Raw genomic sequence first — 15,079 nt, forward strand, 5'->3', positions numbered from 1 at the left:
GGGTCGTTCTCTCCCTCCCTCTCTCAGTCCCCTCTTCCTCCTCCTCCTCCTCCCTCTCATCCCTTCCTCCATGCCTTCTTACTTAGCCACGCCTCCCTCCTCTCTTGCCTCAATCCCTGTCTAGTAAACTCAGGACGCAGACAGCGGCAGAAAGGGGGGCGGAGTCTGGCCCAGGGCCAGACCAGCAGCCATGCGTTTTAATGCACACACGCGCACACACACACACAGCATCAGCAGCAGGATCTGCACAGCGAGGCACTACAAGGAAGAGATGCTGCAGAGCACGACCCCACACACACACACACACACACACACACACACACACACACACACACACACACACACACACACACACACACACACACACACACACACACACACACACACACACACACACACACACACACACACACCCTTTAGCAAGCATGTAGGTATTCACCATGTGACATGAATTATCCAATCAAACTACGAAAGATATCCGATATCTGCTCCCAGCCGATGGTAATCTAACTGAGATCCAACATGGATGCAAAGCCAGGTCAGGCTAAGCCAGTGCTGTGTGGTTGATGTAGGCTCACTTAGGTAACAACTCGTCCAATCTAGCATTAAGATACAGAGAGACAGGCTGCGTATTAACACAAGGTCCTATCCTAATCTGTATGGAAGAGCCTGAATGAAACAACACAATCTCTAATTTGGCACTGGGGTGAAGAGGAAGTGATTGCCCTGTCAGTCGCTCCAGAAGGAGACCTGTCCATCAAAGTCCTCAGTCCTCACCCATAGAAAGAAGAAAGAAGCCCCTCCTCTCACTCTGTCTATCCTTTCAATGGAACAATCTACAATAAACACTGAAGCTAGTACAGTTCATGTGATTAGAAGCTGTGAGTTCAACCACATCAAGATACAGGATACTACCTGTATATCGCATCTGAATATCCTGCCTCAAAAAACGGCTTCTTCCCCTATGACATTTGGATATTCAAACCACAACACCTCCTTCCCTCTGGATTCAATTCCATGCAATGCTGGCAGTGCACTTTATGATATAAATGTTGTTGTTATACGTTGTCTTACTGTTTGGGCTGAAAAGATTATGCCAGCCAACTGATGCTGTAGAGTATTTTGCGGTCTTTATCAATAACCTCTACACTGCAAGCATCTAGAAGTCGTTACAAAGTGTGAGATGGCACTGCAGCATTGGCTTCAACACCTCAGTATTGCGTTTGTTAAGATGCCACTTTACAACCCCCCCCCCCCCCCCCCCCAAACCTCTCTCTCTACCTCTACCTTGCCTAACAGATGGTTACAACGGTACAGCTGCAACGATAAGAGTCTCAGTCTGTGTGAAGGAAGAGGAGAACATAACAGCCTACATATGCAAGATGGCTTGGGGCTGTACTGTGTGTGTGAGACCTGAATGACTCCATCATTCCTGTTGTATTATTCCATTGTTTCTTGTCTGAAGAAACTTTCGCAGATGGCCATCCCCGCTCTGCAGTGCACCAGCTGCTGAACAGTCAATGTTGGAAAGATAACGTTTTACTTCCTCTTTGAGCCTCTGTGATCCAATGCATGGGAACCATGTTGACCCGAGAGTCCACAAGCGTGGCACTAAATACTTGGTTGTCAGGTTGGTGAATACTTCTTCCTGGGTTCTTACCACGCTTTACATCAACGTCATACTGTTATCCTGAGCGAGTTACGGTGAATGCGAGATGCATGTCGTTAAGGAGCAGGTAGGCATACCATGGTAACCGGTAGACCACGAACATTGGGATTCTATCACAGACGTCAAACGGTCTGAATGACCTTTGAGTCGATGAAATCTTATGAAAGAGCAGAGTGACACCAAATTAAAAAAGGAGGGATGGGGTTAGGGTCAGGACTCAGGAGGGGGTCTGTTACGATCCAAGATGACAGAGGGCTGGCTTGGATCAAACACAAAGACCCCTGGCTAGCTTGCCACCTGCCATTCAATATGGCGCACACACACACACACACACACACACACTCAAAGAGGAAGGTATGAACAAAGCGTATAATATTCAAATACATCCTACTGATAAAAGACCCGCTGGACTGTTGTCGGCAGGGAGAACTTTGCATGTAATTAAAGCAGTCTGCTACTACAGGTAGCTTCTGAAAACACCTTATAACGCTAGGGAACTACAGTGCATTATTATATTAAAACAAATCCATTCAGAAACTGCTGTTTTCATCAATGAGTATGGGCTGTGGAAGTTAATTCATTTTCAAAGATGGAATGGATTCACTTCTAAATTGCCTATAGATCAACTGATTAAATGCGTTATTAAAAACTGAATAAAATAACATTGTATTACAATTTTTCAAATAATATTTTTCTGATATTTTTTACGTAGGTTTTAGCCATGCCTTTCGATTTATTATCGCCAATTGCACTTCACGTTCATGTGTGCAATACAATCTAAGCCGGTCTACGTGGATCCAGTCTGGCTGGCTAAGTGGCCGAAAACAATTCAAATCGATCCGTGCTCAGGTACACAGGTTGGCCCATACACGTCCGGACAGGAATAACTAAACTAAGCCATGCATCTGGCCACTACGGCAGGACATATTAAACGTCTACACATGATGGAATACGACAGTGAGACAATGTGCTTGGTCTTTTTCAGCAGATGGAATAACGTTACCGTTGTTGCAGTACTGTAGCAGCAGGTTAGTGCTGTCATACAGGCTGCCGCACGAAGCCACCCTGTCAGTCATCCCTGCTGCCGCTCTCTCGTCCACCGTCTCCACCTTCCGGTACAGACGCCGTAATTCCTCCTCGCCTGTACGTCTCCCCTGCACACCTTCCCGAGTCCTCCGTTTCCCCGACATCCAGATACATAAAACAACAACACACCTCCTCCGCCACCTTTCATTCCCACTTTCCCCCCGCAAACACTTACACCGACCAACACCTCCCCCTCGTCTACTGGCGAAGATCTACCCGCGCTTTGCACCGCTGTTACTATAGCAACAGCCTCTCCAACGGCACCGGTTGGTCAGTCATTTAATAAGGGTTGTGGAAGACACGACTACAACGACTAGGAATAAAAATATGAATTGTGTTTTTTCTCGATCATAGACGACTTTATCTCTGCGAACTAGAAGCTTAAGTTGGTGGTGTTTAAGCTTAATAATGATAGCGTGTGTAATGTTAGCTGAAGTTCCTCCAGGTACTCGGTTTCAGCGGTTCCTTTGAGGGCCGATTGAATTATTCATAGATGAAAGGCGAAGCCTACCACACCTGTCGCGCCGGACCCTAATTGATATTGCGTGGTCACGTGAGGCAATTTTTGAGCCGTGGACCTCAACGACTTTTTCTACACAGCTACGATTGGGTCTACGTTCAGTTTAATTCAAGACAATAATCAATGCATGAGCCAGACTTGTCTAATCGCCCAGAAAACAACAACAACCACAACATCAGAAAACAGTGTAAACAGACGTGGTTGGAGTTTGTCATTGTACTACCAGCAGGCACCCAAGAGAGGGAGACAGAGAGCTACAACGTCTGATGTGTATGCCATAAAAGCATAACCAAAATATTTACTTAAAATAAAGACGTAATTTCATGTCTGATTGACGCCACCAAAAAAAAAAGAAAAAAAAATGTGCTTGATTAAACCCCTACAATCTACAATCTCATGACACTGCGTTAGCTACGTCGCTTTGAGTAGGTCACGTGACCAGCATGGTCACCCTCGTCAGTCGTTTCAAAGTTTTCTTTTTAGTTAGCAAAAAAACTAGCAAAGTGACGTGGGCTAAACATTGTATGATACTTCTTCTCAACTGGACGGCATTGTGCAGTCGTTCTGTTTTCAGGATTACCATCGTATTCCCCGGGGTTTCCTCTGGGGCTAAAGCAGTGAATTATAGAACGCGGAAGAAAGGGTTAGAAGATCGACAAAACACATTCTAAAGGTAAACAGATGGCGAAGATTCTCCCGAATACCTTGATACATTTCAGTCAACTTTTCCTCTGTATGTTTAATTGTTTCTTACTGAGTGGCAACCTGAACTTAATATGAAACTTAAGTTCTGGCTACACAGAATACGTCGGGTTCAGCAGGTGTTTAGTCAGATAATCATCATGCGACTTTGCTACTATTTATGCTTCATCACTTTAAAGGCTTCAGTATGCGACGGCAGCGTCCTCGGGGGTCGCAGTTGGGTCTTCTGCTGCTGGCCTCCCAGTTGTTCCAGGTGGGGCTTGACAACGTCCCCCCCGTTACTCTGGGTGTGCTTGGCCTCAACGTTTACCTCTATTTGTTCCCCGCTGCTCCACTAATGCAGGTAACACACACACACACACACACACACACACACACACACACACACACACACACACACACACACACACCTTTTCACGTGTGTTTATAGGAAAAGCTCAGAAAGAGACATAGTTACTTTAGAGAGGGCACATTTCAATTGTGACGATCCTATGTTATTTCCCCTCTGTTACCCAGGCATGTGTGAGTGTACAGAATGCCTATTGGCACGGCGACTGGCGGCGCCTCTTCCTGTCCCCGTTCCACCACGTAGATGATTGGCACCTCTACTTCAACCTCACGTCCTTCCTGTGGAAGGGCATCAACCTGGAGCGACGTATGGGCGGAGCCTGGTTCCTCTACGTGCTGTCCGTCTTCTCTCTGCTCACGGGACTGGTCTACCTGGGGCTGGAGGCGGGGCTTACACTTCTCACAGATGACCATTCTTACAGTGTACAGTGTGCTGTGGGCTTCTCAGGTATTATACACGTACGCAAGAACACACCTGTTCCTGTACTGTACTCAAAGGTCTGTTGCTCAACTACATGTTAACTACATGTACACACAATCTTCAATGTCCTGTGCATAAAAAAAAGACCCTAAAAAATATATAGTATAAAGGGTTACTGTGCCATACCGTATGAACACAGTTGATACGTTCCATTATCCCCGTCAGTCTAACTAAGTTCCCTTTCTTGTTATGTTCTAACCAGGGATGTGTTGTAACATTTATTTCTTCATGTTGACTCGAACATTTGTGTGTTGATGTTTAATGTTGGCAACATCTATTTCAGTAGTTTTAATCCACCCATCCGTGTGTTTTTCTTCAGTCAGTGTAACGTACATTACATCACCCTGTTGTGTGTGCAGGCGTTCTGTTTGCCCTGAAGATCCTCAGTAACCACTACCACCCAGGGGGCGTGACCCATGTGCTGGGCCTCCGTGTGGACAACCGCTACGCCAGCTGGGTGGAGCTAGTGCTGATTCACCTCACCAATCCTGGGTGAGTCGGCCGTTTGCTCACACAGTCTCATAGTTCAATAATGCAAGTCTCGTAAAAAGAGCATTGGTTGTTGATTGGCTGATTGATGTGTCTGTCTGTACAGGACATCGCTGATTGGTCATCTGGCTGGTATCCTAGTGGGTCTACTCTACACTGCCGGTCCTCTCAAGTCCATCATGAAGACAAGTGCAGGTGTGTGTGAGAGAGAGAGAGAGAGAGTGTGATTTTGTGTTTGTGTTTGTTGACAATTACAATTTTTGTGATCTCATGTTTTGGTGTTTTTATTTTTACTAGCGTGGGTGACTGGGCCAAGCAGATTCTCCCAACCAAACAACTCCTATTCAGGTAGAGTATTTCATAACAGCACCCACAACTGTATGTGCCCTGCCAAAGGGGAAATGGCAGCTATAGCACTACACACTTTTCAGCTGCCGTGTGTGTGTGTGTGTGTGTGTGTGTGTGTGTGTGTGTGTGTGTGTGTGTGTGTGTGTGTGTGTAGGCTACAGTGGCACTAGGTCAGGTGGTCCGGCGGGGGGAGAGTATGCAGGGCGCAGGTGGGACCAGGCCGGTGGGATGACGGAGCAGGAGCAGCTCGACCAAGCACTGAGGAACAGCCTGAACGACGCAGGTATCAGCTGACCATGTTAATGGGGATGAGACTCGCTTACTAACTAATGCCGCGTTTCCACTGCAGGGTACGGTTCGGTTCGCCTCAGTCCGGTAGGGAGGGGGCGGTATAGCCCAGCTCAGTTCCGAGGTCGTGTTTCCACCACCGACAGTACCCTTTATGGCAGGCCGGCTGTCGATCGCCGCGGCAGCTATGTAAACATCGTGACATCATAGCATCGTGACCCAAGAATGCAGAGGAACGTCTCCACCTCCTTGTTCGTCCAAGCAAGCGTTTTACGCGACATGTCCATTGTAAAGAACAATACATCGAGGCTACTGTTTGTTTGTTTTTATCCCCACGTCGCCTGGAAGTGACTATTCTGTTGACCAATCAACGGAGGGGGTGTGTAGCTCGAATTTTCCGGCACCCTTTCAGGCGTCTCGGTACCCCAACGGAGGAGTACTGAAGATGAGGGCAAAATGAGGATGGCTCAGTTCGGGTCACGCCCACTTTTGGCGGTGGAAACGCAATCCGTACCGCACCTTTGCTAACCGTACTGCGAACCAAACTACTCTTCGTCCCCTATAGGACATAAGGCTTCAGACTCGTGTACTACTACTTGTTATTAATAATAAAAAAAAGTAATTAACATAGGAATCATGGTGTTTTACGAGGTTATGATTAGTTATGACTTACTCAAATCCAAATAAATGAATAAATTAAAGCATGATAGTTTTAGTTTTGACAATACTATTCCAGACTACCGGTATCGTCACGATCTCATTTGAAGGTATGATAGTGAACCTGCGCTCTCACTTCGTATAAGGAATGTCTAAAGCGTGATGAAAACATGTAACAACGACTTATTCTGCACAAAATGGCGACAGGCTTCACACAGTGCAGGTAGTACTGCAAACGTGTGTGTATACTGAAACAGCATATGGACTTTTAAAAATCATAGATAATGATTCCATCAAATCTTAACGTAAACCCATTTCTATTTTGTCCTCCTCAACAGGACCCAGGCCGGGCGACGCAGCTCCTCCTCCATATGGCTTCAATCTCTCCGATGAGGAGGTCAGGAGGAGGAGGCTGATGAGGTTTGACCGCTGACTGGCTTCCCGAGACCCCATACAGTGTCCGCAGAGTCTCTACCTGTAAAGCATATTACATTAAGCTTGAACCGTAACAGGTTGCCTGTGTGAGCCCGGCCTTCATCCGGGTCGCGCTAAGCTATTCTGAGAGGGTGGCTCTAACAGATGCAGTGACTAACGGCGACCGCGCTCTGAGTGGAGTGGAGGCTGCTAACTGAGGGAAGTGATTTGAAATGAGTCGTTTGAAGAACAAGGAAGAATTTCCCTCTAGACACACCAGAATAAGTTTACAATCCGTGATTGAAACAACTGAGGCCCCCACAAACCTTGCTTTTATAATTCTGTGGGAATTTCTGTCACAGAACTTGTTTGATTTTAACCCCTTTTGTTGCCCAGGTTTTATTTACATTCTTAGGAACCCTGGTCAATGTTAGAGGGGATTTCTCTGCTGTGTTTCGAAACCAAGAGTTCAGTGATCCTCATAAGCAGTCATGATGGACAGATTATACTGTTTAATGATAGTGACACAAATATAAAGCAGGTACACTTGCTTTCAATACTTAGCTGATGGACTTTTGGATTCTATCAAGTTCTGCGGATGCCAAATACAGATTTTTGTGTACTGGTGTACTGTCATGTATTTTTATATCAGCAAAATGACACAAATATATTGCCTATATGTTGTAGTTTCATTATTTTTCTTATTAGAAGCTTAAGTTGGTGGTGTTTTATGATACTTAGTGATATATTTTATGTATCAATTAAATTATATCTAAAGTTCCAGGTACTCGGTTACAGCGGTTCCTTTTAGGGCAGATTCAATTATCCATGGGTGAAAGGTGAAGCCTACCACACCTGGCGAGCAGGTCGCTAATTGATAAATTTGCGATCAATTACTTTTTCTTCAAGGCAGCAATAGGGGCTACATTAAATTAAATTCAAGACAATATCCATGCATGAGCTAGACTTGTCCAATCGTCAAGAAAACATTGACAACCTTGTCAGAAAACAGTGGAGACGTGGTTTGAGGTTGTCAGTCTACCAACAGCAGGCACCCAATAGAGGGAGACAGAGCTACAACGTCTGATGTAATATGCCATAAAAGCATCCCAAAAAGATTTAGATTTATGCTGAAACGGCTTAGTCATGTGGACATTTCAGCTACCTTTTGCCAACATAATGTGATATATTTTGTTGCACAACATTTCATAGATAATTATTCTGTCAAATATTAATCTGAAAACATTCATATTGTGTCCTTCTCAGGAGGACCCAGGCCGGGAGAATATAATATGTAGAGAATATATCAAAATAATTCATTGATTCTGATCAGCTGTCATAATGGACTGACTGTGCATACTTTGTTATAAGGATAGTGTTACCAATGGTGGTACACTTTCTTTCAATAAGTGGTTGATGGACTTTTGGACTACAGAGGTGTAAACGGTCACCTTTCAGCCAAATTCACCATTGTTAACTCAAATAGAGTTCCCACTTGATTTGTGTCGATCTGCAAAGAAATGTTGTTGCGGGGTGGAGTCTCATCCAAGTTATCAACGAGTACTAGCCAATGAGAAGCCGAGCAGGGCGGGTCATGACTCTCCCTCTGTCTGCTATACTCTGTTATATACTGTAAGTATATATATAAGTGTCCGAGAGGCTAAACTTTCTCTCAATGCCAAAGTCAACCGCTGCCTAGACAGAGCTCCACAAATCCACACACACACCGCCCAGACAGAGCTCCACACACACCGCCCAGACAGACACAATTATAATTTTAGATGGTTATTGTGGTTATTGTGCATTTCTTATTTTTTATTCATTTGTCATGTCACAAATAAAATACATTAATAAATTCTAATAGATGTGCCTGAGTATTTCTTATTTTTAGCACTGCTTCGTATACATTAGGTCGGAACATCACTGACAGGCTTTTATAAGTCACTTACGACAGTTTGTTTATAAGGAAAGGGCCTTGGCGCCTTTTCCTTCCTTTGTCACCTTTTTTAGCCATCACCAGTTGCAACCCTTATCTATCAAGATATATTTTACTTTTATTTTGGTTCCAAGTGCACTGTAATGTATTTTAATGTCGACAAAAAACTAAAATATATATTGGTTTCTTTTTTTTTTTAATCAGTTCATCCCAATCAATGTATGAGGTAGTTTCAAGGAAATAAGAAAATACATTAGTTTGTTGTTTAGCTGGAATAATTTATCTGGGAAAAACCGTCAAAGGTTAAAAGTGCTTTCACAGCATTAACACTTCATTTAAAAACAAAATAAATACAATTCTACCTAAAACTTAAAAAAAAAAGTAATGTGTTGGGATATCCTCATAGAAGATGGAAAAAGTGATCCAACAAATGCATCATTGGACATTCATATTCTAAAACATATTCTAAAAAGTCTGAAATTGGATTTAAGAACATTTTCTTTGGCCAAGCAGACCCAGATTTAAAACCCTAAATTAAAAGACAAAAACCTCAGAACTAGCAAAGTGACAAGGCTCCGTTTGGATTTCTTGATTTTATCCATTTGGAAGACCAGTTCTCCAAAGCCCTTCAGCCCAGCAACGTCTCCATGGCACTCCGCTCCACTGTCTGCTGGGGTCCGTCTCACATTTTAGTGCTGCACAAAACATGAGAAAAGCTCCCATATCCACGGTCTGGGATACGAGTCCTGGTGTCCATTTTGGATCTGGTGTCCTGGTCACCCTCCCCCTGTCCTTCCTCTGTGGGGATGACAATAGTAGCAACAACATCCTGTTTGTCAATGACGTCCTCGTTCAAGTTAATGGCGTGGTTGTCATAGCAGCCATCGTCCTCGGTGATGGGGGAGGGAGGGGAGGGGGTGCTGGTGGGAAGGGGCACGGCGTTGAAGGTGATGAAGCCGAACAGAATGACCACCAGCGCGATGAGGTAGAGAGGCGAGAACTGAGAGAAGAAACGGGGAACGTTGAAATTAGTTGAAAGATGGACATGTTTTACAGCAGGTTATGTAAAGCAAAGTCTGAACTAAACATTCTCCTGGAAGGGACGGTTGTTTTAAGAAAAATCTCAAAACAATCCAAGCTACATTTTGCCTTTGCAAGACAGGATCATAAGTAAAGTAGAAGTTAGTTATGATTAGTTGTTGGATGGAATAATTCCCAATAATGCCATTCCTATGAGCATATATTTGATATTTGAAACACTACATTTTGACTCTGAGCTGTAATCATTAAAAGATAGTTAGCATTGCTATGATTGGTATAGTTATGATTAGCATAGTTATGATTAGTTGTTAAGATTAAATAATGCTATCCCTATGAAGTCATTTTTGCAGTGACCCCATGTTTGCATCTTTAAACCTCGACTTGTGTCATATTTAACAAGGCTACACTTTGACTCTGAGCTGTAGTCATTAACAGATCTGTTAATGACTACAGTTTACGTGACCCTGTCAATCAGCTACTTAACCAGGTCACCCTGACAAAAAGAAATTATTTGGCAATAAGAGGTGTACTATTAAGTGTTGGAGCATACTTGTGTGTGTGTGTGTGGGTGTGTTTGTGTGTGTTTTCATTCATGTGTCCCATGTGTGTGTCTGCATGCATGCACGTACGTGTGCATTCATTGGCATGCATGTGTGCATATACAGTATGTGTGTCAGTGTGTGTGTGTGTGTGTGTGTGTGTGTGTGTGTGTGTGTGTGTGTGTGTGTGTGTGTGTGTGTGTGTGTGCACCTCCACTCACACTGTAGTGGAAGAGGAAGAGGCCACAGAAGAGGCTGAAGAGGTCGGCGGTGAGCAGGGAGAGATTGACGGAGGTGGCGCTGGTCAGCTTCACCACCACGGGCATGCAGCTGTACAGCGCGTACATACACGTGCCGTAGGCTCCAAACAGCAGGCCTGGAGCACAGAGATACAGAGAGAGGAACAAGGAGAAAGCCAGGGGATGAGACGATACTAAAATGCTTATTTGTGATATTTCGTCATTGAGCTGATGCTATGGAGAAAAAAGGGTCTTTGTTTCCGATACAAGTCTTAAGAAGAAGGTATGGGTGTTAGGGCCTCCAGCTCAAAGATGCCTACAGGTAGACCTTGAACATTGGAGTTTGAATCCACAACCTTTAATCCTGGCGTCAAACATGCTATCCACTAGGCTAACCTGCTGGTATTAAAAAGCATTATATAGGAAAGTATCGCAATTTAGTTTATGTCCTATGCAACCATTGAGAACCCTTATGGAGAAAAGAAAACGAATCAAACAAAGTAAAATAAATTCATAGTACTTACAATAATAACAAAGTGTATTATTGTTCTTGTTTGAATTATAATGGATGTATTCCTTCTTTCCAGTTCTACTGGTTCTTACCTATTTGCCAGCTCCACTGGATCTTTGGCAATTCATGTCGTTCCAGAATGACCCTGAAGAACACAAAAAGAGCCGAAGAGATTGTCAGCACGAAACCTGTATTGAACAGATTTCTATAAAGAATAGTTATAATACGAGGTAATCAATGGTTATTCAAATTTAATCAATATCAATAACTTTAGATGCAAAACTCTGTAAGAAAACAGTGCTACTTACTAAACAGGGTAAAGATAGGAAGCATAACATAAATAAAACATTGATTCCGAGAAAAAAATGTATTTCAACGTGATTATTCAAATTCTGCTATTCAGAATCCAGTTAGGTTTATTTTTCTTCCCGTCTCACACACACACGCACACGCACACGCACACGCACACGCACACACACACACACACACACACACACACACACACACACACACACACACACACACACACACACACACACACACACACACAACCTACATCTGTATGGTACTGAAGATGGTCCCGAAGAGGCCCAGCATTCCCAGGAACTCCACCCGGCTGAGGTTCTTCACCGTGTACTCCTGGCACACGTTGGAGACGGCGTACAGTGTGGCGCTCACCAGCACCAGGCCGTCGCCCAGCAGGATGTTACTGGCTGGGAGGAGGGACAAAGGCACACAGGGGACATCAGCACTGGGTTCTCTTTGAGTCGTTGTTGATGAGCCAATGACTGAAGGGAAAAACACTGATTCATGAAACGGTAACGAAGGGGTTGTGAGTATCGCGTTCATGTCAAAGTGCCGCATAATCAAACTCCAATGGTCAAGAGTTTTCAAAGAGGCAAACTTGTTGAAATAGTGGAAAAAAGGCAATAATGTTCCACTATTTTATCAAAGAGGAAAATATTACATACTTGGATATGAATGAACACAAGCCAAGTTATTAGAGCTTAGCATTAACGTGGCCAGGGTTAGGGGTTCGATTCCCATTGGGATCCCAGTGTACCCCATGTATGTAGCAACAGTACTGTTTCACACTTTGGATATAACCATTGGCAAATGACATATATATTCTATATGCGCCATGATAATGAACCATGAGATAGTTGATAGTGGTCCCTCTCCTGGGGACCTTCTTACTGGATCCCTGGTCCCGTCCGGCCAGCAGGTCAGCCCCCACCATGGCGCCCACCCCCAGCAGGCAGACGACCACAGCCACGTAGTGGACCGGCCGGTACCGGGTCTTCAGGACCCACCAGGATAGCACCATCAGGACGGGGATGATGAAGCAGTCCAGGAGCTTTGGAACCACACACACACACACACGCACGCACACGCACACGCACACGCACACGCACACGCACACGCACACGCACACGCACACACACACACACACACACACACACACACACTATGAATATGGACATTTACTAGTTACCAGTCACAATATATCACTATACAATATAGCACTGTTTTTTCTGAAATAGTATCGAGCCGGTTTCATGGTTCAGAAGCTCAATGACCTGTTTTCCAGCTGAGTGTTTACCTGGATGCTGGTGAGCGTGGTGTACTGGTAGGCCTTCACCACAGTGTAGTTGGCCTCCACATCCACCAGGCCCATCAGGAGGTACTTCCAGCCCCGGCGCTTCAGGATACGCAGCATGTTACCCTCCCCTGTGTTTCAAAGGGGTCACACCATCAGGTTCAGCATCCGTGTGGATCTCCTTGTTTGCTCGGTGGATTTCTACATCGTATAATGCATTGTAGACGGTTCCACTGAATTCTTCTTTACAGTGTGTGTGGATGAACACCTGCTCTATACTTAGGGACCATGTGTCGCTCTGGCGTGGGAGGCCTACCTGTCCTGAAGAAGAGCATGGGGGTGTAGGTGATACACAGCAGGGCGTAGTTCAGCAGGCTCTGCAGCATGGGTGTGTTGACGTGGTAGTCTGATGCCAGGTACTGAGACGAGATGGCCGTCCCACAGATGAGCAGAGCCAGGCCTTGGCCCATGGCTAGCGTCTTGGCTAGCTGCCTGATGAGCATTCAATCAAATAGCAAATCAAACTTTTGATTTACTTTTGCGCTTCAAGATTGTGTTTCCCCTAACAACGGTTACAGTCTGAAAGCCTAAAAGGGAAAACTTCCAAGATGGGTGCGGGATGACATCGGACCTCTGCCAAAGCAGCACAATGAATTCTTTGTCTGATTTAATTATGAACGTTGAATGTTTCCATCCATCCAACATTTAATTAAACAAATTCAATTAAACAACATTTATTTCAGAGAGCAGGAATGTGATTTACTGAAATGGCTGTCATTATGATACAAACATTATAACTCTGAAATGATCTTCAAGATTTCCCTTACATATATTTAATGAATGTATATTGATGTATATTCAAACTTTAAAACACTTGAAGTTGTTGATCCAGACATGTAGGCTATATTTATAAAATATAAAAATAAATTTAATAATATGAATCATGTTTCATCAATAAAGTGTAGTATCGACAGAAAGCATCTCTCATTAAATTTTTTTTTTATCTTCTGAAACGCTTTTTGCAGTATTTAAACTACTGTCAACCGATAGGCTGCTGTTAAACCATTAAGATGTGTGGTATCTAATCATTTCGTATTATAATCTCTGGGGAACGCCTTCATAGCAACAATTAATACAGTGAATACAGGCTCCAAATTCTGAGTTCAATGATTTAATGAAATTATTGAAAAAAGTATTTCAGCTAAGGAAGAATGTATGAATTTGGACTGTAACCGGCCGCAGCAGTTATTATATTAAATGCAGTGATTTGTATAATTTGATAGGGACGATGCAGTTGTACATACTTACAAAAGGGGAATGAAACTTATGTACAGCATACTTTATCACTTTTTAAAATGCTTTTTTAACTCTTTTATATATATTTTCTATTCTTTTATTTTATTGTATAACAATGTTTCAATGTGAAGCACTTTGAGTCTGCCTCGTGTATGAAAAGTGCTGCATAAATAAAGTTGCCTTGCCTTGCCTAACTATGGCTAATGTTGAACTCGATATTTGGGCTTTTAAATACACACATACAATACACATACAGCTTCTGTCTGTCTGTCTGTCTGTCTGTCTGTCTGTCTGTCTGTCTGTCTGTCTGTCTCTGTCTCTCTGTGTGTGTGTGTGTGTGTGTGTGTGTGTGTGTGTGTGTGTGTGTGTGTGTGTGTGTGTGTGTGTGTGTGTGTGTGTGTGTGTGTGTGTGTGTGTGTGTGTGTGTGTGTGTGTGTGTGTGTGTGTGTGTGTGTGTGTGTGTGTGTGTCTGCCATCAAATAAAAACGTATCTTTCACTAAGAACTTACCAGTTGAAAAGTATCTTCATGTCGAATTTCCCCATAGTCGTGGTCATTCCCGTTCCTCGTCTTCGTTGCTTGTGTCTCTGGATACTTCTTCGGACTGTTTATCACCCATACTGGTAAGCCAACCACATGATGAGCGAGTAGCCTACAAATGTCTTACCGCTCTGTTACTGCGTTACGAGGGCTAAATGATTAACACTGAATTTGAGGGCGAAGATCGCTCCCTGATTTGCAATAAAAACTAATAATGAGTATTTAAGTGGATAGGCGTGGTGAGGTGACAGTTGATAAGATTAAGTAATGAGACAAAAAAAAAGTAGGTAATTGGGCTGTTTCGGATTCAACTACCTAAATAGCCTAGGCTAACGATTGGTAATCATGATTAACATTAAGATAAAGGTGACAACGA

At 43.8% G+C, this 15,079-nt stretch overlaps 3 protein-coding genes across 3 annotated transcripts in view; 1 reads left to right on the forward strand and 2 right to left on the reverse strand.

Annotated features, from left to right (window-relative positions):
- eml2 (EMAP like 2) overlaps positions 1-2,971 on the reverse strand; it is a 21,659-nt gene extending 18,688 nt beyond the window's left edge. The window contains exon 1 of the mRNA XM_060075203.1: positions 2,673-2,971. Within this exon, the coding sequence (XP_059931186.1) occupies positions 2,673-2,859 (187 nt within the window). The 5' untranslated portion in view covers positions 2,860-2,971. The remainder of the gene's footprint in view (positions 1-2,672) is intronic.
- Positions 2,972-3,699: 728 nt separating this feature from the next.
- On the forward strand, positions 3,700-8,863 carry rhbdd1 (rhomboid domain containing 1). The gene is made up of 8 exons (XM_060075261.1): positions 3,700-3,948; positions 4,157-4,320; positions 4,494-4,773; positions 5,166-5,298; positions 5,402-5,490; positions 5,593-5,643; positions 5,798-5,926; positions 6,927-8,863. The coding sequence occupies exons 2-8, from the start codon at positions 4,165-4,167 to the stop codon at positions 7,019-7,021; spliced, it is 933 nt and encodes a 310-aa protein (XP_059931244.1). The 5' UTR covers positions 3,700-3,948; positions 4,157-4,164; the 3' UTR covers positions 7,022-8,863.
- Positions 8,864-9,042: 179 nt separating this feature from the next.
- On the reverse strand, positions 9,043-14,923 carry LOC132474496 (solute carrier family 35 member F2-like). Its single transcript, XM_060075251.1, has 8 exons — positions 14,674-14,923; positions 13,185-13,360; positions 12,872-12,999; positions 12,466-12,625; positions 11,825-11,981; positions 11,361-11,413; positions 10,740-10,894; positions 9,043-9,938 (listed from the first exon to the last, which is right to left on the reverse strand). Exons 1-8 carry the CDS (start codon positions 14,718-14,720, stop codon positions 9,621-9,623), a joined length of 1,194 nt encoding a protein of 397 aa, XP_059931234.1. The 5' UTR covers positions 14,721-14,923; the 3' UTR covers positions 9,043-9,620.
- Between the last annotated feature and the right edge of the window lie 156 nt (positions 14,924-15,079).

This window comes from Gadus macrocephalus, chromosome 16 (genome assembly GCF_031168955.1).
Source record: "Gadus macrocephalus chromosome 16, ASM3116895v1".
Lineage (NCBI taxonomy): Eukaryota > Metazoa > Chordata > Actinopteri > Gadiformes > Gadidae > Gadus > Gadus macrocephalus.